Source organism: Phycomyces blakesleeanus, assembly GCF_001638985.1.
Source record: "Phycomyces blakesleeanus NRRL 1555(-) unplaced genomic scaffold PHYBLscaffold_42, whole genome shotgun sequence".
Classification (NCBI taxonomy): domain Eukaryota; kingdom Fungi; phylum Mucoromycota; class Mucoromycetes; order Mucorales; family Phycomycetaceae; genus Phycomyces; species Phycomyces blakesleeanus.
The window spans coordinates 94,975-120,931 of record NW_017265171.1 but is presented as its reverse complement, the minus strand read 5'-3'; the positions used below and the strand labels follow the sequence as shown (position 1 = coordinate 120,931).

General features: G+C 33.6%; 9 protein-coding genes across 9 annotated transcripts; 6 read left to right on the top strand and 3 right to left on the bottom strand.

Moving 5' to 3' along the window:
* Window positions 1–415: 415 nt before the first annotated feature.
* PHYBLDRAFT_153175 (hypothetical protein) lies at window positions 416–837 on the top strand (the record flags this gene model as incomplete). Its single annotated transcript, XM_018433086.1, has 2 exons — window positions 416–457; window positions 526–837. 2 exons carry the CDS (start codon window positions 416–418, stop codon window positions 835–837), a joined length of 354 nt encoding a protein of 117 aa, XP_018283740.1.
* Window positions 838–1,398: 561 nt separating this feature from the next.
* PHYBLDRAFT_72386 (hypothetical protein) lies at window positions 1,399–2,293 on the bottom strand (the record flags this gene model as incomplete). Its single annotated transcript, XM_018442647.1, has 5 exons — window positions 1,399–1,419; window positions 1,452–1,632; window positions 1,700–1,759; window positions 1,883–1,965; window positions 2,255–2,293. The coding sequence occupies 5 exons, from the start codon at window positions 2,291–2,293 to the stop codon at window positions 1,399–1,401; spliced, it is 384 nt and encodes a 127-aa protein (XP_018283739.1).
* A 1,189-nt stretch (window positions 2,294–3,482) lies between these two features.
* Window positions 3,483–5,979, bottom strand: PHYBLDRAFT_26233 (hypothetical protein; the record flags this gene model as incomplete). The annotated part of the gene is made up of 10 exons (XM_018439886.1): window positions 3,483–3,570; window positions 3,700–3,856; window positions 3,927–4,044; window positions 4,175–4,207; window positions 4,322–4,624; window positions 4,732–4,805; window positions 4,997–5,252; window positions 5,374–5,452; window positions 5,529–5,734; window positions 5,863–5,979. The coding sequence occupies 10 exons, from the start codon at window positions 5,977–5,979 to the stop codon at window positions 3,483–3,485; spliced, it is 1,431 nt and encodes a 476-aa protein (XP_018283738.1).
* A 2,196-nt stretch (window positions 5,980–8,175) lies between these two features.
* Window positions 8,176–9,193, top strand: PHYBLDRAFT_153173 (hypothetical protein; the record flags this gene model as incomplete). The annotated part of the gene is made up of 3 exons (XM_018433085.1): window positions 8,176–8,629; window positions 8,685–8,768; window positions 9,102–9,193. The coding sequence occupies 3 exons, from the start codon at window positions 8,176–8,178 to the stop codon at window positions 9,191–9,193; spliced, it is 630 nt and encodes a 209-aa protein (XP_018283737.1).
* Window positions 9,194–10,548: 1,355 nt separating this feature from the next.
* On the top strand, window positions 10,549–12,271 carry PHYBLDRAFT_119862 (hypothetical protein; the record flags this gene model as incomplete). The annotated part of the gene is made up of 2 exons (XM_018428715.1): window positions 10,549–10,632; window positions 10,697–12,271. 2 exons carry the CDS (start codon window positions 10,549–10,551, stop codon window positions 12,269–12,271), a joined length of 1,659 nt encoding a protein of 552 aa, XP_018283736.1.
* Window positions 12,272–14,623: 2,352 nt separating this feature from the next.
* PHYBLDRAFT_72390 (hypothetical protein) lies at window positions 14,624–15,739 on the bottom strand (the record flags this gene model as incomplete). Its single annotated transcript, XM_018442648.1, has 5 exons — window positions 14,624–14,655; window positions 14,735–14,817; window positions 15,099–15,172; window positions 15,287–15,320; window positions 15,627–15,739. 5 exons carry the CDS (start codon window positions 15,737–15,739, stop codon window positions 14,624–14,626), a joined length of 336 nt encoding a protein of 111 aa, XP_018283735.1.
* Window positions 15,740–16,443: 704 nt separating this feature from the next.
* Window positions 16,444–18,593, top strand: PHYBLDRAFT_175870 (hypothetical protein; the record flags this gene model as incomplete). The annotated part of the gene is made up of 5 exons (XM_018437596.1): window positions 16,444–16,505; window positions 16,622–16,669; window positions 17,387–17,433; window positions 18,005–18,052; window positions 18,451–18,593. 5 exons carry the CDS (start codon window positions 16,444–16,446, stop codon window positions 18,591–18,593), a joined length of 348 nt encoding a protein of 115 aa, XP_018283734.1.
* A 73-nt stretch (window positions 18,594–18,666) lies between these two features.
* On the top strand, window positions 18,667–19,491 carry PHYBLDRAFT_153170 (hypothetical protein; the record flags this gene model as incomplete). Its single annotated transcript, XM_018433084.1, has 2 exons — window positions 18,667–18,838; window positions 19,073–19,491. 2 exons carry the CDS (start codon window positions 18,667–18,669, stop codon window positions 19,489–19,491), a joined length of 591 nt encoding a protein of 196 aa, XP_018283733.1.
* A 1,506-nt stretch (window positions 19,492–20,997) lies between these two features.
* On the top strand, window positions 20,998–24,134 carry PHYBLDRAFT_184076 (hypothetical protein). The gene is made up of 11 exons (XM_018438876.1): window positions 20,998–21,493; window positions 21,653–21,994; window positions 22,117–22,225; window positions 22,295–22,349; window positions 22,488–22,575; window positions 22,659–22,857; window positions 22,925–23,055; window positions 23,134–23,199; window positions 23,259–23,483; window positions 23,561–23,713; window positions 23,775–24,134. The coding sequence occupies exons 1-11, from the start codon at window positions 21,275–21,277 to the stop codon at window positions 23,835–23,837; spliced, it is 1,650 nt and encodes a 549-aa protein (XP_018283732.1). The 5' UTR covers window positions 20,998–21,274; the 3' UTR covers window positions 23,838–24,134.
* Window positions 24,135–25,957: the final 1,823 nt, after the last annotated feature.

Genomic DNA, 25,957 nt, shown 5'->3' with positions numbered 1-25,957 from the left:
ATAAACGGATCATCAAGCATATGAGCACTTGTTCTGGTTTTAGAATCATAGTTAAGTAAATCTTGGATATTCATTTTGATTTATGTTTGTATATTAAAAGAAGTAGGGGTGTAAGATCGCGAAAAATGCTCAAAAGATGAGAATATTTTTTATTATATTAGCACATTGGTAGTGAAAATTACAAGTGTGTTAATTGTCTTCAAAATTTTTTTTAACCAACTTCGTCCCTTTCATTTTATTTTCTAACTTTATTTTTTCACTATGTCAACACAAGAAATTACATAAATACTTGAACGTCTGGCATACTTAGAAGATTATTATGCTTCACTAGGAGCTAAAGTTGCTTTCTTGGAAGATAGGCTCGAACCTTTGACCAAAAATTGTAAAACAGAACTAGCTCTGTTGACTAGAGACAATGCTCGGAATGCAATGCTGTTATTGCCTGCAACTGGTGACCGTGATATCAAACACTCTTCACCCCATAGAAAGCCAGACGGTTGGAATTAGTTGGCTACATGCTTCAAGGAAGTGTTGGCCGCACATTTTACTGGAAGCGACCTCACCAAAGCCGAAATAATGTATAGGACAGTGGACAAAATCACTCGAGAGCTAGTTCACTACTCATTCTTCAAGTACAGTGAAAATCATTCTGCTATACCATCATGGGTAGTCTTGCAGATAATCAAAAAAAAAACAATAATGACTAGCAGCCTCGAAGAAAATGCAGCCCTGAAAAACATTGCTCTTGACAGGTTTGAAACTTCTAGGGAGCATTGTTTATGCTCTCTCAGAAGTGAAGAACTGCCAAATAGCATGGAAGATCTTATTAACAAGTAAGGTACTTATAAATATAAAACCATTCATATGTTTAATAAGACCTAATACAAATCAACTGTTTTGTTTATTGGAATAGATAATATTAATTTTTATATCTTCAATTTATAGAAACCTAATAAAAATATTATTTTAAGAAATAACTATGAAATACAATGTAGTTTGTTTATTGCCTTGTGTACTTCTCTTTTTCTGTTTTTGTTTTTTTTTTAAAAAAAAATATATTTCAGGGACCAAAAATAGAAAATAAAACTAAAAACAAATTCACTCATGGCAAAGTATATATTTTTGACCAAGAGTGAATAGGTAAATTTACTCAAACAAGGTCTAACTCATCTTGATATACGTATTTTACTGACTGAAAAGAGTTATACACCACTAAATAAAGTTTAAAGTCCTGGTATTCCATGGATCAGATTTGCTAAGGGATATAGCACTAACAGAGCAATACTTGATTTTTATTGGGCCATCGAAAACGTGTACTGCGAAATTCCAATTTGTGTTATTTCCCACAGAGAATGTTTTGATTTTATTGGATCACAAATTGTGATTTGCTATTTGGTATCAAATAATTATATCTGGTCCCTAAAAAATCATATTTATCATAATAAAAATACTTGAATATAAGGCACTCTAGAAACGTCGTGTCCCTCCCTTATGGCACATTTCAAGTACACTTGAGTTGGTTTACTCTCTCTAGTTACAAGTGCAAGCTTTTGAATATCTGCAATTACTATTGTGATGCCACTGTAACCTTTTACTGGTGAGACAGGAAGAGATTCCCAAACAGAAATACTTCTTTTAAATAAATAAAAATGATATTTTTATTGATAAGATTCATTTTAAATTGATTCCTAGAAAGTACCTAATACCGTCATAATTTTTAATTGCTAATCTACAATGAGCAGAGTAGTCTTTTTGCTGTCTTCAAGAAAAGTAATTTTTTTTAATACAATTGACTAATAGTTTTTATGAGATAAGTATACAATAGAGAAGAAGGTCTCATATTTAAATATTGAGCGTAGAATTCCAGAGCACATCGTTTTACCTTGAAAGATTGGAGAAAAGACATTGGATCTGGACAAGTAGCCACAATAAATTAGGTAGTTTCCTATCCTGAAAATGTCGTTCCTGTAAAATTGCTACGTAAAGATATATGCTTGGAAGTTTAAATCACATTACTTTTTAAATATTTCTGTAGAACTATACAGAAAACAAGTTACATCTTTGGTTTGGTGTGGCCAATAAAATATGATGATAATTTGTATATATGTACATTCGTATGCATATGTGTATGCATATGTGTATGCGTATGCATTTGTTAACTGGAGTAAATATAGCATTTAATTGGGTGTCATGCATGTATTTAATAAATATCTTGTTATGCAATAAGCTTCACATATATTTCAAGTACACCTACAGCTTTGTCAAGATTGAAAAATGCACGCAGATTCTGCATATATATATACATATATGTTAATCTTCTATTTGTTTTGTCTGTCCGTCTTTTTGGGTTTAATGATGGTATTGCGTGCTTAAATTAAGAAGATTACAGCCATTTATTTTGGTATTTTCTTGCATACAATTTCTTTAAAAAAAAAAAAGGCAGAATATCGAAATTCTAGACCTGCTTTATTATATCTTATTATCGTGTAATTCTTTTATGGAAAGTAAATTAATGACATTATTTATTATGATACGCCATCTTGACTATGCACACGCACACGTACAAGCGCATAGGAGAGATAGGTAAAGAAAAATGAATTCCATCTATTATTATTATAGTTATAGTTTTGCATATTAAAATATATAAGGCAACTTCTAATATAAAAAAAATAGAAATAAAAAGTTCTACTCCTTGCTTCCCTCTCTTAAATTAGTTTATGTGGCTATGCTTAATTCCTCTTTGTAAAAAAAAAGGCCCAAGAAAGTACTTTATTAATTTTGTTTGACGAGCTCTTTACTATTCACATTACTAATTTCTTCAAATGACTATGGCGATGTATATATATATATATATACGCAAAGACATCTTGGTAAACATTAAACTTCTTTACAGTATTGTATTTTTATTTTATTTTGTTTCGATGATATATATATAAATATTGGTCTATGCACAAAGTATTTTGTATTGAAGATTGTCAGTATTACTATTGGAAAGATTGCATAAGATAATGCAAGTTTGAAGATGAAATGTTCCTACACTAAGAATATTGTCCCTTTTACCATGATGACTTGTATTATTGTTCTTACTATTACTACTGTGATTATGATTACGATTATTATTATTTTTAAAAAAAAAGAAAGCAAGAAAATGTACGTAATAACAATGTGTTTCTTGTCAGTTTGCTTTCTGTATTTTAATATCAAAGTTTATGTATATGCATTGGTGGGTGGGTGTTGAGGATTGGGTGAGTGCGTGAGTAATTGAGTGATTGAGTGAGTGAGTGTAGGGGATGTGTATGTATATATGTATGTATAAGCGTGTATATATAAGCGTCCAACCAGCTTGCCTAAATATCTCTTTGTTCTTCGTGCCATGGACTTTTCACTTACATACATATACATATATATAGTTCCATGGCAACCACGTCTATTTGTTGTTATTTTTACTGTCTTCTTTCTTTCTTTCTTTCTCTCCTTCTGTTTTAGAATTCTACAAAACTGTCCACTGACTCTATGTACTGCCACTTCTTAAGCTCTGTGCCGTATGGTTTTGGTCTTAGTTCATAAACCCTATTAAAAATACAATAATAGTAATAACAACAATAATGATCACGACAAGCAAAATGAATAAGTAAATATGTTTTCTTCTTCTTTTGAAAGAAGATATAAAGAAAAAGAAAAAAAAAGTACACAACTTACGTGTGAATTGGCACCAGCATGTGTGGCATCTCTTTCTGAGACCAATCCAACATGTAACCAAGAATGATGCGCATTACCACTCGATGAGTTACAATTAGACAGGATTGAGTCATGCGTTCGAGCTCAATGATCATTGACTGGAGACGATGAATTACATCTACATGTATATGTTTAGAAATCATTATAAGTATATATATAGTTGCTTAGTTAATTATTGTTGAGCTCACCAATGTATGACTCTCCTCCCATGCCAGGGTATCGGTAATAGAGTTTGTTACTTTGCCTAGTATGAAACTCCTCGGGATAGAATCGCTGAATTTCCTCATAAGACATGCCTTCTCTCATCTAATATGTTTTTGGTTAGATACACTTTCTTTTTCTCTCTCTGTTTCACATACACCCTCAAAGTAAATAAATAAATATACTCTTTTATATATATATTTGCTCATCATTGAAAGTATATATCTACACTTACTCCAGAGTTGATTTCATTAAGAAAACGAATATGCTATAAACAAAAAGAAAGAAAGAAGCTATATCAGTAATATGCTCCATATTACATACAATTGCACACTACATACTACACTCTTATATATATATATATATTTATTTATTTACTTACCTTTATATCATATACATCAGGATCAAAATTGGCTGCTGTTGCCATTGACCTCTTCAACATACTTGTCCAGACTGTGAATTGCCCACTTGAGAGTTCCTTTGCCTTTGCGTCAATTTTCTCTTGGGTTGTTCTTGTGTCAATTGTCTCGGATTCCTTTTTTCCATCCAGTGGCTCAAGACCATAAGAACGCCAGTCGTCTTCTTCCTTGACCTTGCGACTGGCCAGGTCATAAGCGAAGGAAGCTCGCTGTTGGCTTACAAACCGTTCCAATGCGCGAGCATACTTGCGACCTTTTTCAGACAACTTGAATTTTACAAATGTGAGTAAGTTTTATGAATGTGTGTGTGTGTGTATAAATTCAGTAATTAATTCCTTAATTAAGTAACCATTAGTTCATTTCCTTTACTTACTGGTGCATCTCCACCTATACGACCTGTTACATTATCCATACTTTCTCCATGTCTTGTAATAAATATCTGTCGCTCTAGATGGTTTGTAACAAATACATTGTTGTTTTAAGGAATAATAATAATCAATAAGAGACACACACACACACATATAGAAAGTGTAAATAAATAAAGGTGATTAGCACAAGATATATATATATATATATATTATGATTATGATTATGATTACAATTATGATAATAATTTTTATGATTATTTTTACATTTACCAGCAAGATTGAAATTCATGAGATAGAATATACACTGTCCAGAAAGGTAACCCGAAATGTTGTGGGCAATTACTTTCTTGCCCACATTGATAAGCTTACAAAATTGAATGTCTTGCTCTTCCTCCCAATCTCCCACTGATTCATAGGCACGTTCGTAGTTGTCCACTCGTGACTTGAAATCTAGCAGAGCTTCGGCTGGATCCCGGTCTTTGTAGTCAGGACCAAACAACTTTAACCTAAAGTTGCGTTCCAAGACCTTTTTTATATTATATAATATAATATATAATTAGATTAGATTAATTTGTGTGAAATATAAAGCATATGTTTTATTTTATAATTATTGTAATTCTTCGTCTTTTTCCGTTTGTACAACTTACCATCTTGTCAGTACAGACGGACTCAAGGATTAATACCTTAATTTCTGGCTCTTTTCGTAGGCGATCAATCAATAATTTTCTAAAATACAGAGAGTTCAAAGAAGATGAGTTATAAGTATTTATATATATATCTTTACTCCTTAATTATCATTTACCTTCTTTCCACAGTAGAATTGGTGGCGTCGTGTACACCCACACGGCCACCTTGTTTAAGCCAGTCGATCATTTGGTCAAGTACTTGAATGGCCAGATCATCTCTGATACGCTTCATATCAGTATTATCAGGGTCAAAAAAGTTGGCTGATTGATCATGTTGTTGAGAGGCTTCATTGACACGTCTCAAATTACCAACGTTAAATACCTATATAGATAAACAGACATCTTATAAGCTTGTTGCTATATTGCTACCATCATTATCATTCTTATTTATTTATTTATTTATTTATTTTTGGTGCACCCATTCCTACTCATCTCTTTGTGCATCCTTACCCTCGTTTCGTATTGTAACCAATTCAAATAACGCCTCAGCTTCTTTACAATATAACTTTTTCCACGTGCAGGCAATCCAACTGTTATTATTATTATTATTATGTTTAGAGCATGCATATGAATTCATAAGAAATGATCGTTAGTAAATGTAAATATATCATGTCACTAAAGATTAACACACGCACACACAAGTATAATCTCTCTCAAGAATAGTAGTGATAATAATAATAGTATGATATTGTAGATTATCTCTGAGAGTAAAGTAGAGTAGATTGGCCAACTGACTGATTGATTAAATTTTATCTAAATTTTCTGTGAAGCTAAAATAAGTTTTTTTTTTTTACTGTACCCATAATTACTGCCAACTTGCTGTCCAACGGTCGGTCTGCCTTGACACCCATTCGGTCTACAAAAGTAACACACGCAAAAACAAAAAACAAAAACAAACAGAGCGAGACATATATATATATTAGATACACAATTACACAATTACACAATTACACAATTACACAATTACACAAATACACACATGCATGCATAGACAGCATGTGAGATTATAGTAAAGCACTATAGATACATTCAATATTTAACAATACAAAGCAAACATAAAAACAAACATAAAATAGCCTTTAGTTTGTTTGTTTGTTTGTTTGTTGATTGATTGATATATAGATAGCTTGATAGATTTTCTTGTTTGGTTTGGTTTGTTATAAAGAATACTTTACTTGGAGTAATTATGGTGTGGACAGCTCCAGGAACATCAAATCCAACAGAGTGCCGATGTGATTTTAGAGTCTCGGCTTCATCTCTTAGGTGACTAGGTGGGTGGAAACGGGCAGCCATGGCTTCGGCAGTAGCCCGGTTACTGTCACTCTCGTCCGAGTTTAGTTGCTGCGGTGAGTCTGTACCGGCCGTAAGGCTTCCTACTGAGTCCGCGGCGCCGGTAGGCTCGAGAGATTCTGGACTGTGGGGAAGGGCAAGCGGTCGATGAGAGGGGCGATGGTGTTGGCGATGACGATGATGGTGATGATGTTTTGAGTGAGACTGGCTATTTCTCTGTTGATGTTGATTCCCTCTGTCATTGTGGTATGAGATTGACGGAGGTTCTTCAATCCTGTGGTGTTCGTCTTGCTCTATTTCTTGGTCAGTCTTGATGAACGGCAAGGTCTTGCGTCTTCGTTCCTCGACCATGTTTTTGATATACTGGTAGGTAAAAATTTTGGAAAAAATTGTTGCTGTTGTTGTTGTTGTTGTTGTTGTTGTTGTTTTAAGATAAAGAGATTACAGAAGGTTTTTTTTTATCTCTTTAACAAAATAAATAAATAAAATATAAGGAGAAATGGTACGGAAAAGGAGGAAGGAGAGGGGGCTGTAAAATAAAGGGGAGGAGGAGTGTAATTTAATATAGCTTGGAGTGCAATAGATTGACAGAGTGGATAGGAGAAAGAAGTGTAAAAGATTAATGATGGTTTTTTATTTATTTATTTCTTTTTGATGGGTATGTGAAAGCGCGAAACCGCATGATTGTACGTGTGTGCGTTTATATGCTATTTAGAAAAAATGGAAATCGTGATGTCAGATAGTTCCAGAGATGGAAATGTTCTACAATGATATCAGTATATGTCAATCAGCACCTTACTATGTCTGGATTATGTGCTTATATGAATGTGTATATAAATAGATTGATATTATAATATAACATTAAAGTAAATAAGGAGGCAGGCAGGCAGGCAGGCAGGTAGATGAGCGTGGGCAAAGATTAATAAACATCAATCAATCTATCCAATCAGTCAAAATCAACATATCAACTTTAAGATAAAAATAATAATGATAATTAAGAATAATACACGCACGTTTTATTACCATTTATTTTAATTTTTTTTTAATTTTAATAGGTATTTATAATACAGAATATACACAAAATGTCTTTTATTTTTTTACCTGATGTTTTTTGTGTTCATAATTGCATGTTTATTTCCAAACATCATTTCATTTTTTAATAAATCGTCTCATAAATATCTATATACCAGTGTCATTCTATATATATATATATATATACGTATAAGATTAATGGGTGTGTGTATGGTGTGCAATTCTTTATCTTTTATTTCTAATAATAATAATAGTTTTTTTTTTAGTGATGAGTGATTAGTGATTATTGGGATATCAAATATGTGTTATAATTTGCGAAATAATATGTGAGATATCGCAGAAACAAAAATACCTTGAATAATTGAAACGTGTTTCACAAAATGAAAACGTAGTAAAAAAAAAAAGAAAAGATGGTTTCCTTTATCACTAACCGGCTCAGTGATGGCCTCCTTCTTTCCGACTCCACTTTGCCACTTCCGAGGATTCCTTTTCTCCGGGATAACAGATGCCCTCCGGATTCGCAGTCTTTCTGCAAAAGTGATCCGCGCACACATAAGACTGCCACTTGCCCAAATCCCACCTCCTTTCCCAAATGTTTCACCAGCACACTGGCGCCGGTTTTGGGAGTCGCGCCTTCCTCTTCGACTTTATACCATATGGTGGAGATTGATGCACACAAAGATTCCCAGTAGTCGACAGCGGCTATTTAGTCATAACGTAACGGATATAGAGGACCCTTACTGTGTTCTACGTGGCGAACTCGAAGATGATGAACATCTATTCTGGGCATGCGCTTATAAACAACCTGTTTTGGCAACAAGTTGCAACTCGGCTCCTTATCAATCCTACCTCTCTTACGTTTTAATACCTTCTCCTTCAATCTTCTCCGTTGACCGTCAAAGTCAAAGACACCACAGTGTCCTCATATATTGTTCTGGGATGCACACTAGGTGCTATTTGGGAAGCTCACTTCCGCTATTTCTTCAATAATATTCCCTTTGTCACTAACCGAAGTGCATTCATTGTCGTCGTAAGTATTAGAGGACTCGAGTTAGAAGAATCTATCCAGAGAACAACTTGGATTATTAAATGTTTGGCTTTTGGGTATCTACTTTGAGTAACCGATACAAAATGAAAGTGTAGTAAATAGAAAAATATTAAACTTATAATTCTGTAGTGCATTACATAAAAGTATATGTATATTGTTATTCTTGTGAGCTTTAGACCCTTAAGACCTATTTTTTTTCTTTCTTTCTCTAATTTATGTTCTTGATTGAATTCTCGGGAAAGTACATTATTTTATTACCACTATTATATAAATTGTTATTTTATTTATATATCAAATTTTCTTGTAACCTTAACTGTAGTTGCTGTATCTGTATCTGTATCTGTATCTACATCTGCACCTGTATCTGTTAGCTGTGGTTATAGTGATAATGATAATGGTAGTGGTAGCTAGAGTTAAGTATTATACTGCAATTGAAAATACGGAGATCGAGATTATTTATTTATTTATATTATATTATATAATAAAACACTACGCTACACTACACTACACGATATAATATAATATATTTTATTTTATTTTACTTTTACAACAGCCAAAAAAAACAAAAACTTGTCTGTGAGCACCTTTTATTTATATACATTTATATATAATAGAGAAATAAGGTTATGGTATTATGATTTTGAAAGATAGAGAAAGAAAGATGAAAAAAAAGGGGGGGAGGTATGAAGGTAAAGAAGGTCGTTTTTATTTATTAGCATGGTATACTAAATAGAAAAGGTACAAGTGCAAGTGCAAGTGCAAGTGCAAATGTGTGTTATCTGTTGTTAGATTTGGTATTCTTATTCTATTAGCTAATTATATACCAATACTCTATCCATTAATTCATATCCATAGAGATAAATCTATATACTTTTGTATGTGTAATATGTATCTATGGATACAAATGCCTATGTGTGTGTGTGTATATATATATATATATATAATTACTCTTATCATTTTATTAACCTCAAACCAACTCGTAATAATTGACTATATAAAATAAATAAATAAAATCTAAACCATCTTATTTTACCAGGTTTAGAATATTTAGAATAAAATATTTAATACTCCGTAATAAAAATAAAGAAAAAAAAAACTGGGTGATGCGGGACATGACGTACATGAACAGATCAAAAAAAAAAACAATTCCCCTTTTCCCTTTTTCTCCCTTTTTTTTCCCCTCCGACCTTCCCCCCCCCTTCACTTCACTCGACTCGACTCCACTTCTATTACACTCTATTTCACTCCCCCTCTTTAAAATTTTTTTTATTTGTTAGTCTAAAATGGATATATAGATCTAAAAGTCTTTATTATAGTAACCTGAGCGGGAAAACATGGAATCTGTCGGGGAAGAAAACTCAAACTCAAACATAAGACATAGATAAAGACATATAAGACAGGCTAACATCAAAATGTACTTTACTGACATCACATACATAGACACATAAATATATACATATTTTTTTATAATAAATATTCCATATAAATAATAATTAATTCATATGAAAGCAAATCAAAGCAAATCAAATCAAAGATAAATGTCTTGGATTTGAGACACATTTTTTTTTTGCTTAATATATAAACCCTCCCCCTTATTTCCCCACAAAATAGACTTCTTCTTCTTCTTTTTATTTATCATATTCTCCATATCTTTAATTTATATACTACATCTACCTTACCTTAACAAAACAAGAAGAATCAAATCAAACCGACCAACAAGACAACAGACATAATACAGAATCAAAAAAATATAATATATAGATAATATGGCAAAACTTAAAGGAAAAGCCTTGTTTGCAGCATCAACCCTGTTGGCTGCCATTGGATTTTTGCTCTTTGGTTACGATCAAGTATGTCTTATTTTTTAAATAAATAAATTCATGATTTCTAATGACAGTCAATTTTCTTTATTAGGGTGTAATGTCTGGTGTGGTGTCAAATCAACGGTTTAAAGATACCATGGGTAACCCGGACTCAGCTCTGATGGGTGCTATTGTTGCTCTTTATGAAATCGGTTGTATGGCAGGCGCTCTTTCGACAGGTCGAATTGGTGACTGGCTTGGCCGTCGCAAGACAATTCGTCTCGGATGTGTTATTCTGATCGTCGGTGCCGTCTTGCAGACTGCTGCAGTAAACTCTGCCATGATGATCGTTGCTCGCATAGTCACAGGTGTCGGAAACGGCATGAACACCGCAACCATTCCTGTCTACCAGGCCGAACTGTCTCCCCCAAAGTCTCGCGGAACCCACGTTGCATTCGAGGCATCTCTGTTGGCCGTCGGTGTTGCGATTGCCTACTGGATCGAATACGGTCTCTTCTTTGTCGACGGCGAGGTAGCCTGGCGCTTTCCTCTAGCCTTCCAGATGTTCTTTGCCATCATCCTTTGCGTCGCCTCCTTTGTCCTGCCTGAATCCCCACGCTGGCTCCAGTCCCACGGCTACGAAGAAGAATGTAAAGTTGTCCTGGCCCGTCTCTGGACTGACGAAGACGTCTCACATCCTCGCTGCATCGCCGAATGGGAAGAAATCCGAGACGGCATCGAACTCGAACGCCGTGAGGGTGTCTCGTCTTACAAGGAACTCTTCAAAAAAGGCAGACTCAACAACCGCTACCGTGTCTTGCTTGGCATGGGTGGTCAGCTAATCCAGCAATTCGGTGGTATCAATGTCATCAGTTACTACCTCACAGATGTGTTTATCCAGGCCGGCATGACTACCGAAATGGCAATGCTGATGACTGGTATCGATGGTATCGTCTACTTCCTCGGTGCCTGCACTCCAATCTACACCATCGATCGCCTGGGCCGTCGCAAACTGATGTACCTCGGATTGATCGGACAGGCCGCAACTCTGCTGATTGTCGGTGGCTGCCAGTACCTGGTTGAGAACGGAAACACCAATGCGTCGCCTGGTGTGATCGCATTCGTGATGATTTACAACTTTGTGTTTGGTGCAGCCTGGCTGGGTCTTGCCTGGCTCTATCCCTCGGAGATCTTTACGACCGGCCTGCGTGCCAAGGGTAACTCGATGTCGACTGCAGCCAACTGGCTTGGTAACTTTGTTGTGGCCATGATTGCCCCGGTTCTGTTCGAGTATGCGAAATACTGGACCTTTTTGATGTTTGGTATCCTCAACGTCGTGTTCCTGATCCCTATCTATCTCTGGTACCCCGAAACAAAGGGCAAGTCTCTCGAGGAAATCGAAGTCCTTTTCTCGTCCGAAGAAGTCCAGGAGGATTCCAGATCTCTGTCGCACATCGGCTCTGTATCAGCATATGACTCTAAGCGTGATGCCGAGTCTCTGGCACAGCGTCCCCATTCGTCTCGCATGTACAGCTTTGGCAGTCGTCCTGGATCTCGTCGCATGCCAAGTTCTTTCTCTGTTGTTCACCCAAAGTCAGAAAAGCCTAATCCCAATTCAGCAGCCGGCCAGGTCAAGCAGGAGTACACCAAAGGCGATGATGAAGTAAAGGGTCCCAATTTCAAGTAAAAAAAAAAGGAGATATATAGTGGGATAACATATTTTGCTATTATTATTTTTTTCTTTACCTTATTGTACATACATACACACACACACACATATATATATATAAATATTTCTTTTTTATATTTAGATTTAGATTCCATAATTAATTTCTTATTAATCCTATACATTACTTGTGATATTTCCCTTGACATAAACCACAAAACGAAATTCAATAAATTCAAACAAAAAATTCAAAAATATATATATAAATGAATAATTTTGACTGTCTTTATTTGACTATTGATGTGTGTGTATATAGAAAATATGATTCTAAACCATTAATATCACATCTAGTCAATTCTATAAAATCCTGCTATTGGTATGTGTGTGAGTTTGTACCTTTTATTTTATTTTTCAAGACAAAGAAAAAAAATTTTCACCTATTGTATTGCATATTGTAATACAACTATTTGGGTTTCTCACTTGTCAATTGATTTCCAGAACCAGTTCATTAGCTCCAAACTTAAAAATATTAAAATATAAATGAACAGTTACTTGGATTTATTTATTTTATACACAGCTTTAAAAGTTATCCTGTAATTTGTGTAATTCGTATATTTCTAAATTCTGTAAATTCTGTAAATTCTGTAGCCACAAATTTATTTGTAATTCTTTTTATTATTTTAGAGAGTCGAATACATTGTATTTCAACTTGTTGTTATTTCTGCTGCTGCTGCTTTTTTTCAGTATGAAATAAAATAAAGAATGTGGTTTCAATAATATATATATATAAATGGTTGCTAGGCCTATTGTGGACTGGATCGACAGCTAAAGGTGTACAAGTCATTTTTGTATTTAAAAATATGTTAAAAAAAATTTTTTTTATACTATTATAACTATCGGAGACTTGAACATATATATATATTATTTTATATTTGGTAGGCAGATTTATAATGAACTATAAAAAATATAAAAAAAAAAAAAGAATTAGAAAAGCTTGTTTTGGACACATAAATATTCCGTTACCCGATACATAATAATGTGAGTACAGATCGATTATTTATATATATATATAAATAAGAGAATAAAAAGAGTGTTAAAGGGCGGGTAAAAATTGAATTAGAATAAAATAGGAATTTCTTGTATTTTGTATTTTATCAATATTCATTCATTCGTCTTTACGGTTAAAGAAGATCTTTTCATTTTTTTTTTTAAAAAAAAAAAACAAACCAAGTGAATTTAGAGTAGGGTAATTTGTGGAGACAAAGGGAAAGCTGGAGAAGGAGATTGGGCTTATAATGATAATGATAATGATAATAATAAAAAATAAAAAATAAAAATGTGGAGATAAATTTTTTGTGGAGAAAAATGATAATGATGCTGTCATCTTCTTTAGAGTCGGTTTCTCTTTTTCTCTTTCTCTCTTTAAATATATATGTATCATTGAAGAAATATGATGATAATTTGCTGTTCTTGTTTTTCTATTGGTAAAATTTTGTGTACATGTATCATTATCAATATCACTATTACTTTTAGGCCTTTACAGGTGAATAAGTAGTAACCAAGCATTTTTGTTTTATTTGGAATTAGTCGGTAATAAATCCGGCCCTGGATTCAAAAACACCAAAAAAAGGAGGGTGGTCAATAAATCAGAAAAATACGGGAATAAGTGGGACACATGCAATCTTGCACAACAACCATATATATATATATAAAAGACTTGACATCATCAACATATACATCATCATTGGTATTCTTTACTTACTTTCTTTTGTATGTATGTAGTAAAGTATAGTAAAGTATTATACGGTGGCTTCAATTTAATACTTTAATATTTACTATTTAATTGCTTCTTCTATTTTATTCTATTTTATTCTACTATTAGACCATTGGATTTACCAGTATTTACAATTACTGTCTACCAGTAGTAATAATACTATTATTATTTTAGTCGCCTCATAGTTTCAGATGCAGTGTTTCCAATCAGGTCACAGTCAGTCGGCCATAAAGATAGTTAAGATGATTGTATTGTATATAATTGACTAGCACATCTCTTGAAGAAAAGTATTATCCGAAACCGATGTGACTTTGTTTGCAACTACCCTTTTATTTTATTTTATTTTAATCTTGTTTCAAAACCTTCATTCTACTCATAATAGCACTTCTTGTACTTTCTATTACAATGTATTTATCTTTAAATGAATGAAGGAATGAGGGTACAAATATTTCAGGAAAATTCCAATTAAGGTTTCTTTTTCCTTTATTTCACCAGATTTACCTGCTATTGTTTGACAAAAACAAACAAAAAATAAGTTTCAACTTCCACTATATTTTATTATTATTTTTACGTAATAAAGGTCCCTTTAGTCCCTAATTTTAATACCTCTTTTCCTCACCAGCAAATATATCTATTATATATGAAAATAAAATAGAATAAAATAAAAAATCCAATGGTAATAAATTGAACAAAACAAACTCACGACATACGGTTGCTTATTGCTGTTATGAGCATTGTTTTAACAACACCATTACTATCATTGACAAGCTTATCTCTGCTGTGTTTGGTAAAGCTGAAAATAATAATTATAACAACAATGCCTATCATCTCCTATCCTAGCATTCTCTTGTGCATTTTCATATTCGAGCTAGTATCAAACTTTGTGTATTGCACCTTGGCCTATTGTTTGACCAATTACAGCAATTACTACTTAGTTTTGTATATATCTATCTATATATACACATGTATAGTGTATGTTCTGTCAATGACATCATACTATACAAATCAAAATTACACCAGTTTTGTTGTTGTTACTGTTGCTGTTAGATGAGCCTTACTACTATGATGTTTTACATATCTATCCACATAATATCACTATTCACATTTATCATCAAAAAAGCTAGTAACTCCCTATCAATAACCGAATGCTTTTATATATATATATACCATATTATTTTCTTTCTTTATGTGAGACAATCACATTCATATCAAATACAAGCGTCATTAACACCACAATCAACATAATCTATCGTGTCACACACATTTTTGTGCTCTTCTACATTTGGTGTGGACAGACTAAAAGTTCAAAAAAAAAGAACAAAAATTCAAGTCATATTATTGGGCAAGAGTTTTAATTAATTTTACCCTTTTTTTTGTCCTTTTTTTTTTGAACTTTTAGTCTGTCCACACCAAGTGAGATTAATTTTTTTTTTGGTTATATATTTGTAATGTCCGATATTTGAAGCAACATGGTTTGGTGTTGGAAAATATCGATATCTCCATAAATATTCGTCTGATTTTTAGTCAGATAAGCACTGACCACCAAAGATCAACGTTTTACACACTGTCCCTCAGACCTGGACTTGCGAGAAAAAAGAATACCTAAATAGAGCTCGCATCACTATTAATCGTAAAAGACAGCGCAGCCATATCCCATTGCGTGAGGACCATTTCTGTAGACGCTTTAGAATGAACAAAATCTTGTCTATGCGCATTCTGGAGGGTATGAAAGAGTATGGCGATTACTTTGAGTAGAACATCAATTCTTTCCGTGTACCTGGTTTATCCTCCTTGTAGAAAGTCTCTGTAAGCAATCCGTATGTTTGCATATAGACTACCGGCAGACTTTACCGCCGCTTATTGCCACTTGCGGTAACAATCCAGGACACTGTACCAATGCTCTACAGTAAATTCAAGTTTCATTTTGGTCTTGTATAGAGCCTTGGAATTGAGTTCCTAAGATGACATTTAATTATCATGAAATACGGAATACGCATGAAAAAAAAAATGCATGCTTTACGAGGTTCTCATCATTGGCACCACTTGGCTTTACCCGCTTGAGTTGGAACAAAAATTCAACATATTCGGCAACAGATTTGTTGATATTGTGCCAATGGTTGGTCAAGGCACGAGTGTAGTGGTCTCCAATATGTTCAGAGAGGACACTCCTGTAATGGTCAGTGATTTCAGACCAAAAGGTGGCACTCTTATGTTCACTGCCATGAATTGCATCCATAGAAACAAAAATGTAAGAGTTGCAGAGCTGTACATCTTCCTCTACAGTGAAATTCTTTCTGGAAGAAAATTTTTTTTCTACATATATTTGTATTATTATTATTATTATTATTATTATTATTTTAACCGAGGTTATATTAATAAAAGTTTTGTATTGGTACCAGCTTTGGCTACAAGAAAGCTAATGACGTTAATGCAATCAGAATTGCCCATCTTGGTTGTCATTGTTAATTATTTTGTAAAGAAGTAAAATAAGATTCAATGACCAACAACATCTCGAACATCAAAGTCTCTCTTTAAAAGAGAAAAAAGGAATATAACAAAACTAGTAGACTCTATACAAATCCTGGTAAATTCTACAGATGTGTAGAATATGATTCAAAAACTTTATATCTCAAGTCCGTTTTTGGGTATGTGGAATCTTGTCTTGTATAGAAATTTTTGGAGGCGATTTTTTTTTTTTTTTTTGGAAAATCTATACATTTACTTCCAAATCTGGGTATATAGAGTCTGTATTTAGAGACTGCTGGAGTTACTCTTAGAAGTACATTTATACCAGCAAAAACTCACTATTATTGTTATTCTAGTCATAGAAATTGATTTGGTATAGTATTTTTTGTAGTAATCTATCAAGCCCATTAAGTAAACTAAATACAAGCACAAACATATATATATATATATATTCTTGCATGCTTAAAGATATTACATACAAATAGATTGGATTGGTAGATCAATATTATGCGTGAGAGAAAGAGAGAAAGAGAGAGAGAGAAAGTACTTTAAATAAGAAATCAAGATATCTAAATACAGTTACCCGCCACAATGTATCTCTCCTTTTCATTATTTATTTAATATTTATATGATTTATGGCACTAGTTTCATTTCACAGTATAGTCTATTGTGTATTATACCGAGTATACTATACCCATAAAAAAAGGAACTTAAAGCATAGGCCATTAATAAAATAACAAAAGTACCTTGTAGACATGACTAATTCGTAAATAAAATAAATCCAAGCAAAACAATACAAAAAACCAAGTTAAATAACATTGGATCCAACAGATTATAACTTGTATTTATTATTATTATTATTATTATTATTATTATATGAAAATGTGTGTATGCAGATCGAAGACACTTGGCACTGGCACTGGCACTGACTGGAAATTGCAGTGTAATATGTACAATGGGGTTTTTTCTTTGATTTATTTCTTTTTTACTAACAATAAATCTCCTTACTTGTAAAATGGATGGTGCGGTTCTAAACAAGCATTCCAGGGAACAAATATCGGGATAAAGAGCGATCTTTCTGAAGGACAAGTATACCTTTTTGATGAAAATAATAACCTTTCTCCAAGTCCGTCTGTTTGCCCGTTTGTCCACTCGTTTGTTCGTTTGTTTAAAGATACTGATCTACAAAATACATACTTCTTTACACCAGACATGTACACAAACGCATGTATACAAAGCATGTACGCAACTATATACACAATTTGTCTGATTGTATTCAAAATTATTGGTCTCGACTCTTCTCGAAGCCTATCTACCTATTTCTCTTCATTCTTTTTTATACACACACACACATATATATATTTCATTTCTTATTATTTTCACCTTTATTATCGACTGTATTTTACCTTACCTTTATTTTATTTTATTTTATTTTTGCACGCATTCAATGTACAGTGAGTGCCTTGAAGACTCGTGATGGCTATGGCCCCCTTTATTTTCTTTTTTCTTTTTAGTATGCAGCGCAGCCCAAGGGAGAGCAGAAAAGCTGAGGGAATTGTTAGGTAAAGAGTAAGAATAATATGGATGTTTGTCGATGCGAGATTTTTCTTTTTTTCTTTTTTTTCTAATTTTACCTGTAATTCCTTCTTCTTCTTATTTTAAGCTTTCGTCTTTCTCTCTCTCTCTCTATCTATCTATCTATCTATCTATCTATCTATTTCTTGTTCACTTTCCCTCTCTCGCTTTATATATAACACACCCATAATCTTTAACATTTTCTCTCTCCATATATATATACATACATTTTTTTACAGTCTTTTAAATATCATCTTATTTTGCTTAAATAAATAAATAAATAAATAAATACATAAACAAATAAATAAATAAAATGCATCTTTTAGAATACATGTACTTATTCTTGACATTAATAATATTTTATAATATAATATATTTTTGATAGAGAATAAGATGCTGTTAAATTATACAGACACAGAAAGGGAATTGCAGAGTATATTTTTGGGCCAACAAATATTAGTGTATGTGGGGCTACTTGTTTTGAAAGACAGTGCAGATCCTTACTTTTGGGTTCTTGATTCTCCTTAATTCTTATAAAAGAATAAGGCTCTCCCCTTTGGCCTCCCTTTCTTCAACATCTTCTTTACTCTCTTTTCATCTCATGAAGCTCTACGCACTCTTATCCATCCTCATTGGCGCCGCTAGTGTCTCTGGCCAGTTGACAGCACCCACTCGAAACTATAATGTCACTAGCCCTGTCAGCAATGGACCATATGTGATCGGCCAGATTTTGCCTTGTACTTACCGTCTCTTTTCAGACGTCGATAGTTCAGGTAATAAATATATATATATATATATATTACAATAATTTAAGACACTTGGATCAAATTAACTTACTCTCTCTCTCTCTCTCTTTTATATTATTTATTATTTATTTTTTATTTTTATTTTTATTTATTTATTTATTATTGGTTGCCTGGTTACTTGTTGCTTGGTTGCTTGGTTGCTTGGTTGCTTGGTTGCTTGGTTGCTTGGTTGCTTGTTGATTTTATTATTATTACTATTAGCTCTAAACTTGCAGGTTACATTGGAACCTACTGCACTTCCATCTAATGGATCGCTTCTAATTTCTGCCAATGCTGATGTGACCAAGACAGATGCTTTTATCAAAAGAGATGGAAATCTCACTTACTATGAGCATTCTATCAACTTCAACATCCCTTCTACAGTGAAGCCTGGTAACTACAAGGTTGTCTTCCTTGACAAGTCTACAAACACCCAGCTCCCTGTCCCTATCGAGGTCCGTCCTCCTGCCGTATCCACATCCTCACTTGCCAAAGCATCTGCAACCAGTATTCCCGGCCAGACCCAATCAACTGGCAGCATATTTACCAAGAGCTCAGATTCTACTATGAACTATCCTGGATTGATAACTGTACTTCTCCTCGTTTCCGTTACTATGTCTGCAATGGCTATTGTTCTGTAAAACAAAAAAATATTAGAGATAGTATGATCTCAACAGTCTCGATAATAGCCATATCATCAATTACCCATTTATTTACAAAAAAGAAAAAAGGAAAAGGGAAAAGGGAAAAGGGAAAAGGGAAAATAATAATAATAATAATAATAATAATAATAATAATAATAATAACAATAATAATAATAATACTGATAATAATACTGATAATAATGCTGATAATACTATTGATAATAATAATGATTTTAATGGATAATGGATAATGAATCATGGATAATGGATAATGGATAATGATAATGAGAAAGTTAACTACAAAAAGTTAATAACAATAATACTAGTAGTAGTAGTAGTAGTAGTAGTAGTAGTAGTAGTAGTAGTAGTAGACTTCATCTCTCTATCTCCTTATATATACATTATCTTCATTAGACTTTCGAGATCTTTTTATTTAGTAAGCTATACCATTCCTTCCTAATAACCTTCTTCTTCGTCTTTGTCTTCGTCTTTGTAAGTGTTTGTCAAATGCCTTGCTATAATTTGCCAAATACATCTTTATTTATTTATGTACCAACTACAATAATAAACCGTGTTTAAACCTAGATGTAACATTAGCAACTGTACCCTGCTGCTTATTAAACAAAGAAGTTGAAATAAGAAAGCAGCTAGCAAAAAATAAATAAAAAGAGTGTACAAGGAGTCCTATTTGAGTAATATATATATACATGTATGTATGCATATGTGAGTGAGTGAGTAAGTGAGTGAGTGAGTGAGTGAGTGAGTGGGTATGGGCGGTGAATATTGATAGATCCAAGCAGATTTATTTCTACGCACCCCTTTCCCCCCTTTTTATTATTATTACAGTACACTACAGCTGTACAGCTATTTATTTCTTTAGGAGGTACATAGAATCAATGCATGGGCTTGAAGTACACGATACTATTCGAATTTGTAATATATAAGTATATAAAGGTGTGTATGCGTGGTGCACATCACTCGAGTTTAAATGTAGAATAAATGCAACTATACATGTAAAGATATTTGAGGATCATAACCCCCACCCCTTGTTAGCAAGAATTTGCCCTAGAATTGAAAGAAACCAAATGAGTAATAATAAACTAGATATATATATATATATATATTGTACAGAAATTGGTAAATAAATGTTGATGGACAGCATCCAAATGAGTTTTTATATATATATATATATATATATATATTTCTTGTTCCTTTATGCACGGACCTCTTTCTGATATATGCGAATTTGTATCATAAATTATGAGAAACAGCCTCTTTATTTGCGCTTGTTATATTTAATGACCTGTTTCTGTGAGATTCTTTCGCTAACCGACTGAATCTCTATTATGTCTTTCATAATATGATAGCAAGTAAACCTCAGACTTGATATATTTTCTATTTGTTGTGTGGGCAGTAACAAACCAAACCAAACAAGAAAGAAAGAAAGAAAGAAAGGTCAAACGCCGACAATAATTTCTAAAAATGAACAATATACTCTTGATACACGCATACGCTTTTCTTTTTCTTTTCCATATTTTATTGTTCAAAAGTAAAGAAAGAACAGAAAATAGCAGTACATCACCACCACCACCACCACCACCACCACCACTACCACTACCACCACTACCAACGACAACAGCAGGAGAAATTAGTATTCGAGTCAACAAATAACAACATATAGTATTGACTTCAAGCCACGCATTTTATTCTTCGACCTTTCTCTCTCTATCTTCCATTCTTTATATCTATATATCTTTCTTTTCCATTATATATACCAAACATGGCGGACACTGATGAATTCAGTAATGTACAATGGAATGTACAGGGCACAGAAGATATGAATCGTAATCACAGCTACTACAACTCCCAATCCTCTCTCGAAGAACAACACCAACAACAACACGAACAGCACGAACAGCAAAGCTCACTGATTCTTGATAATCCTTTGAGTGACCATTTGCAAGGCTCATTAGGATCTCATGATTCGGATGGATTCAATGTAGGACAAGAATAGCTTAGTAGATTCAAAACGATTCTTATTACTTACGCATAATCAATCTCACAAACGTTTGATATTACTATGCTTGAATTGTCTATGATATACGTACATGCACATACATGCTAACAACAATAATAACAATAAAAAAAACCAATAAAGACCTTTCATCACTCGAACGAGATCGACATTGCTATCCTTGAGCCTTCATCGGTCAATGTCGATATTGATATATCCGACGACCCGCTATTGGATCCTCAGACGTCTCAACTACATTCTATCCAAATACCGGTACAAACCTTACCAGATTATTATTCGCATAATAATGATCAGCAGCAACCACAGCCACAACCACAACCACGACAACAAAATACAGGCGAAACTGTGTCCCAATCAAATAATGCAAAAGACACGTATTCTCGTAAACATATCTTTGTCAGCGATCCACGAAAAGAGACTGATCTGCAGCAAGGAACATTTGTGTCTTATGGAATAACCTCTGATGTAAAGCCTATTTTACTACTACTACTACTACTACTATTATTATTATTATTATTATTATTATTATTAGAGATATTCGCATTATGTACAATTTTTTTAAAAACAAAAGAAAATGAATTGTATAGAAACCGCTGGTACGAAGAAGATTCCAAGACTTTGTGTGGTTAAGAAAGGTTCTCTACGCAGACTATCCTGCTTGTTTTGTACCACCTCTGCCAGATAAACATCGAATGGGTAATTGAATTGCTAGATTTTATGTATCTTTTTGAAACACTCAACAAAGAATGGGTGCATTTGTTACAGAATATGTCAAAGGAGATAGATTCGGAACAGAATTCATCGAGAAACGGCGAATGAGGTAAATATTGCTGTACAAAACTGCATTCCGTTGTATTAATTTCATAATAATATTAATAATAATGCATTGTAAAAAAAAACATACACACACACACCCATACACATACATACATACATACATACATACAAACATGTAAAGTCTTCAACGATTCCTACAGAGAATATCCTGGCATCCTGTACTTGGCCGATCCAACTTTTTTGTGATGTTTTTGGAATCGAGCGATTTTGTAGGTTTTCTGAAAAAGAATAAAAATCGATGCCACAAATGTGGGAATATGTGTCTAGATTTTGACCAGCAAATCGGTTTTAGAATGATGCCTCTGCTCGTGCTCTCCGGGAAAGTCAAGAAACAATGATTGACACACTAGGAGACTCTTTGTTAAACGCATTCTCAAAACTCAGAAAGCCAGACGAGAGATTTGTTGAAATGAAAGAGCGGATTGAGAGGACTGAAGAAAACCTCGAATTGCTTGAAAAGACCTTGATGAGATCCAACAAAAGAACAGACGGTAATATTTTCTGTATAAATATTTGAAACCTATGTTCATTATTTCTTTTTTTTTTTAAAAAAAAAAGATCTCTGCAATGATTACGAAGAGTTTTCTGCAAGTATTCGTGGACTGGCTGAGCTCGAGGCAAACATGAACGAGACCCTTTTACATTTTGCTTCTGGTGTTAGTCAATATGCAAAGAACATCAGGATAATGGTGAGCTAGTTAGTTAGTTAGTTCATTTAAATATGCATACCCATTGACTTTCTTTGTTTGCTTGCTTATTTGTCTCAGGCGTCAAAAGATACAGACTGGCTTGGTGAAATCCATGATTATATGGCCTATTATAGTGTCCTCAAGGTAAGCACAATCAAATCGAAATCTCATCAACAAAATCTCATCATAATCTTGATTGAAAGGATGTACTCAAACTACGGGATCAAAAGCAGCTTGATGTTGAAGAACTTACAGATTACTACCAGACTACCATTAAAGAAAAAGAAAAAATGATGAGGGGTCGACCTGGAGAAGGATCTTATAATTTTGCTGGATATTTTACAGGAAAGATCAATGAAGTCAGAGGAGCTGATACTGACAAGATTAAGCGAGAGAAGATCTTACGCTTAGACGAGCGTCTTCGAGAGGTGATTTCTTAAGAGACATGGAGAGATAGAGATAATATTTACTTTAATAACAACCTAACCAAACTTTATGATTATAGCTCAAAAATGCTAAGGATCAGTCTGATATTGTATCTAGTGCATTTTCTGACCAAGTCAAAAAAGAAGATCACTTTTTCACACAAAGCAAGTCTGTCGAAATGAACGAAGCATTAAAAATATATACTGATGGCAAGGTTGAATTCTACGACCAGGTATGTTTTATAAAAAAAAAAGCAACTTGCTTATTGAAGCTCATGGTTGTGAAATCAAAAGGGAATTCAAATCTGGCGCGATGTTGTTCAGGCCTTGGAAAAGGTGGATCCAGATGAATCATAATCTCGAAAATTCTCAAGATATCTTAAGCTCCATTTAAGCAATCCTATCTTCCACACTACCCAAGTTTTCAATCTCTCTCTCTCTCTTTACCTCCCTTGGATATATAAATATGTAAACGATTATTTTCTTTCATATATTTTCTTTTACAGTCTACGCAATCTATGAAATCTGTTTTAATTGGGCCAGTTCATAGGCAATTTTTCCTCCTACAATGGCATTATTCTTTACTAAAGCAATGTCTTTTTTTTTTAAAAAAAAAGGAGTTAATAAAGAAAGGTCTCATTTACATTATAAATGACTTACTGGCATTAAGGGACTCTCCTTTTGTTAATTCAGCCATACGCTTCAATAAAAATGGAGTTTCTTCTTTACCAACAACACCATTTTCTCTAAAGAGATTCACATGAGTTTGTTAGAACAGCAAAAATACACACTGGTGGTATTTGGTTTACCTTGCTTCGGCAATTGCGGTATCAATCGCACTCTGGATTAAGCGAGCATCTGCTGCAGATTCACGTGGAATTGGAACAGCAATGACTATACCACTGTTCAGCCCAAGTTCATGATTTGACACTTTTGCGATATTTGTAAAGAATTGTGCGGTTTAGTAGGCTGTAACAAAATGTCCTGAACCCAACTTTATGGGTTGTATGTACATGTTCATTTTGATGCACTAACTTACAAATAGCTTGTGCTGCAGCCGTAGCATCTTCAACACGGCTAGGACTCTGAGATTATGTGATTTGGGTCACAGGATGTTAATTTAAAAGAAACTTTAAAAAAAAATACTTTATTAAATGCCAGACTTACATCGAGACCACTATCAGGTGTGTAAAAAGCAGGGAATCTCTTACTATCCCCAAATGTCGATACAGTCACACCTTGAGTTTCCTATATTTTAATGCAAAACGTTTATAAAGCTGGCTTCAACCACTTTACTATACAAATCATACCAGAACTTCGAGTGTTTTTGGGATGTCAAGAATGCTCTTAACACCGGCGCACACAACAGCCACAGGAGTCTTTCCCAATTCTAGTAAATCAGCGCTAATATCAAATGCTTTTTGATATGATTAAATAGACATGCACACAAACAGGTAGATTTAAGGCTTACATTGATCTGCTCCACGGTGTACACCTCCAATTCCGCCAGTAACAAATACATGGATTCCAGCAGCCCTGGCAAGGAACATGGTGCTAGCTACAGTCGTAGCACCAGGCAAGCGCTACAAATCCAGAGGTTTATATATGGTTATGAATACATTAAATAAAACCCGTATTTTAGTTTTATTCTCTTACCTGAGAAAGGACAATGGGTAAGTCACGTCTAGAAGTCTTTTGTGCCTTGACTCCAATCTTTCCCAATCTCTCCAACGCATTATCTTCAAGACCTGTACATAGACACACGCACATAAAACGTTTTTACGCCTTAGAACAACTAACATGTGAAGAATCTCTAAGACAGATTATATACCAATGTGAACTTTTCCATCTAGAATTGCAATGGTCGCAGGAGTAGCACCTTGGGCCCGAACAAGATCTTCTACTGCACGTGCAGTCTCTACATTCTGTGGATAAGGCATTCCTATAATAAATGGGGATTAATAATAATAATAATAATTAAGTGTTTGGCCTTGACCTAATGTTCAGTCTAATGACCGAGATTATCATCTTTACCATGACTAATGATTGTAGATTCCAATGCAACCACAGGACCGTTGTTGGAAAGAGCTTTTTTTACTTCTGGGGAAAATATAAAATTTTTGGAAGTTGACAAGGCATGGAAAAAGCGTGTCTTGGCAAAGACTTTGGCAGAAGTACGTACAGTAAGAGAACGAAACATCTTAGAAAGACTAAGATATCTAATTTACAAGAAGAGTAAAAATATATTTTCTGATATATATATATATATACAAACCCTAAAGTTTAATTATACAAATATACCATACATTAATAATGCGTGGCTTAAATTCAACTAATCAAGGATATCCTTGAACCATAATCTGCGGGACCCTTGACAAAAATAGCTCTTGTACGAGCTTATGATAAGATATAATAATGACAAATAAATGTATATTGTGAATAGTAGCAATAATAAGAATATTTGCTTTAATAATAAA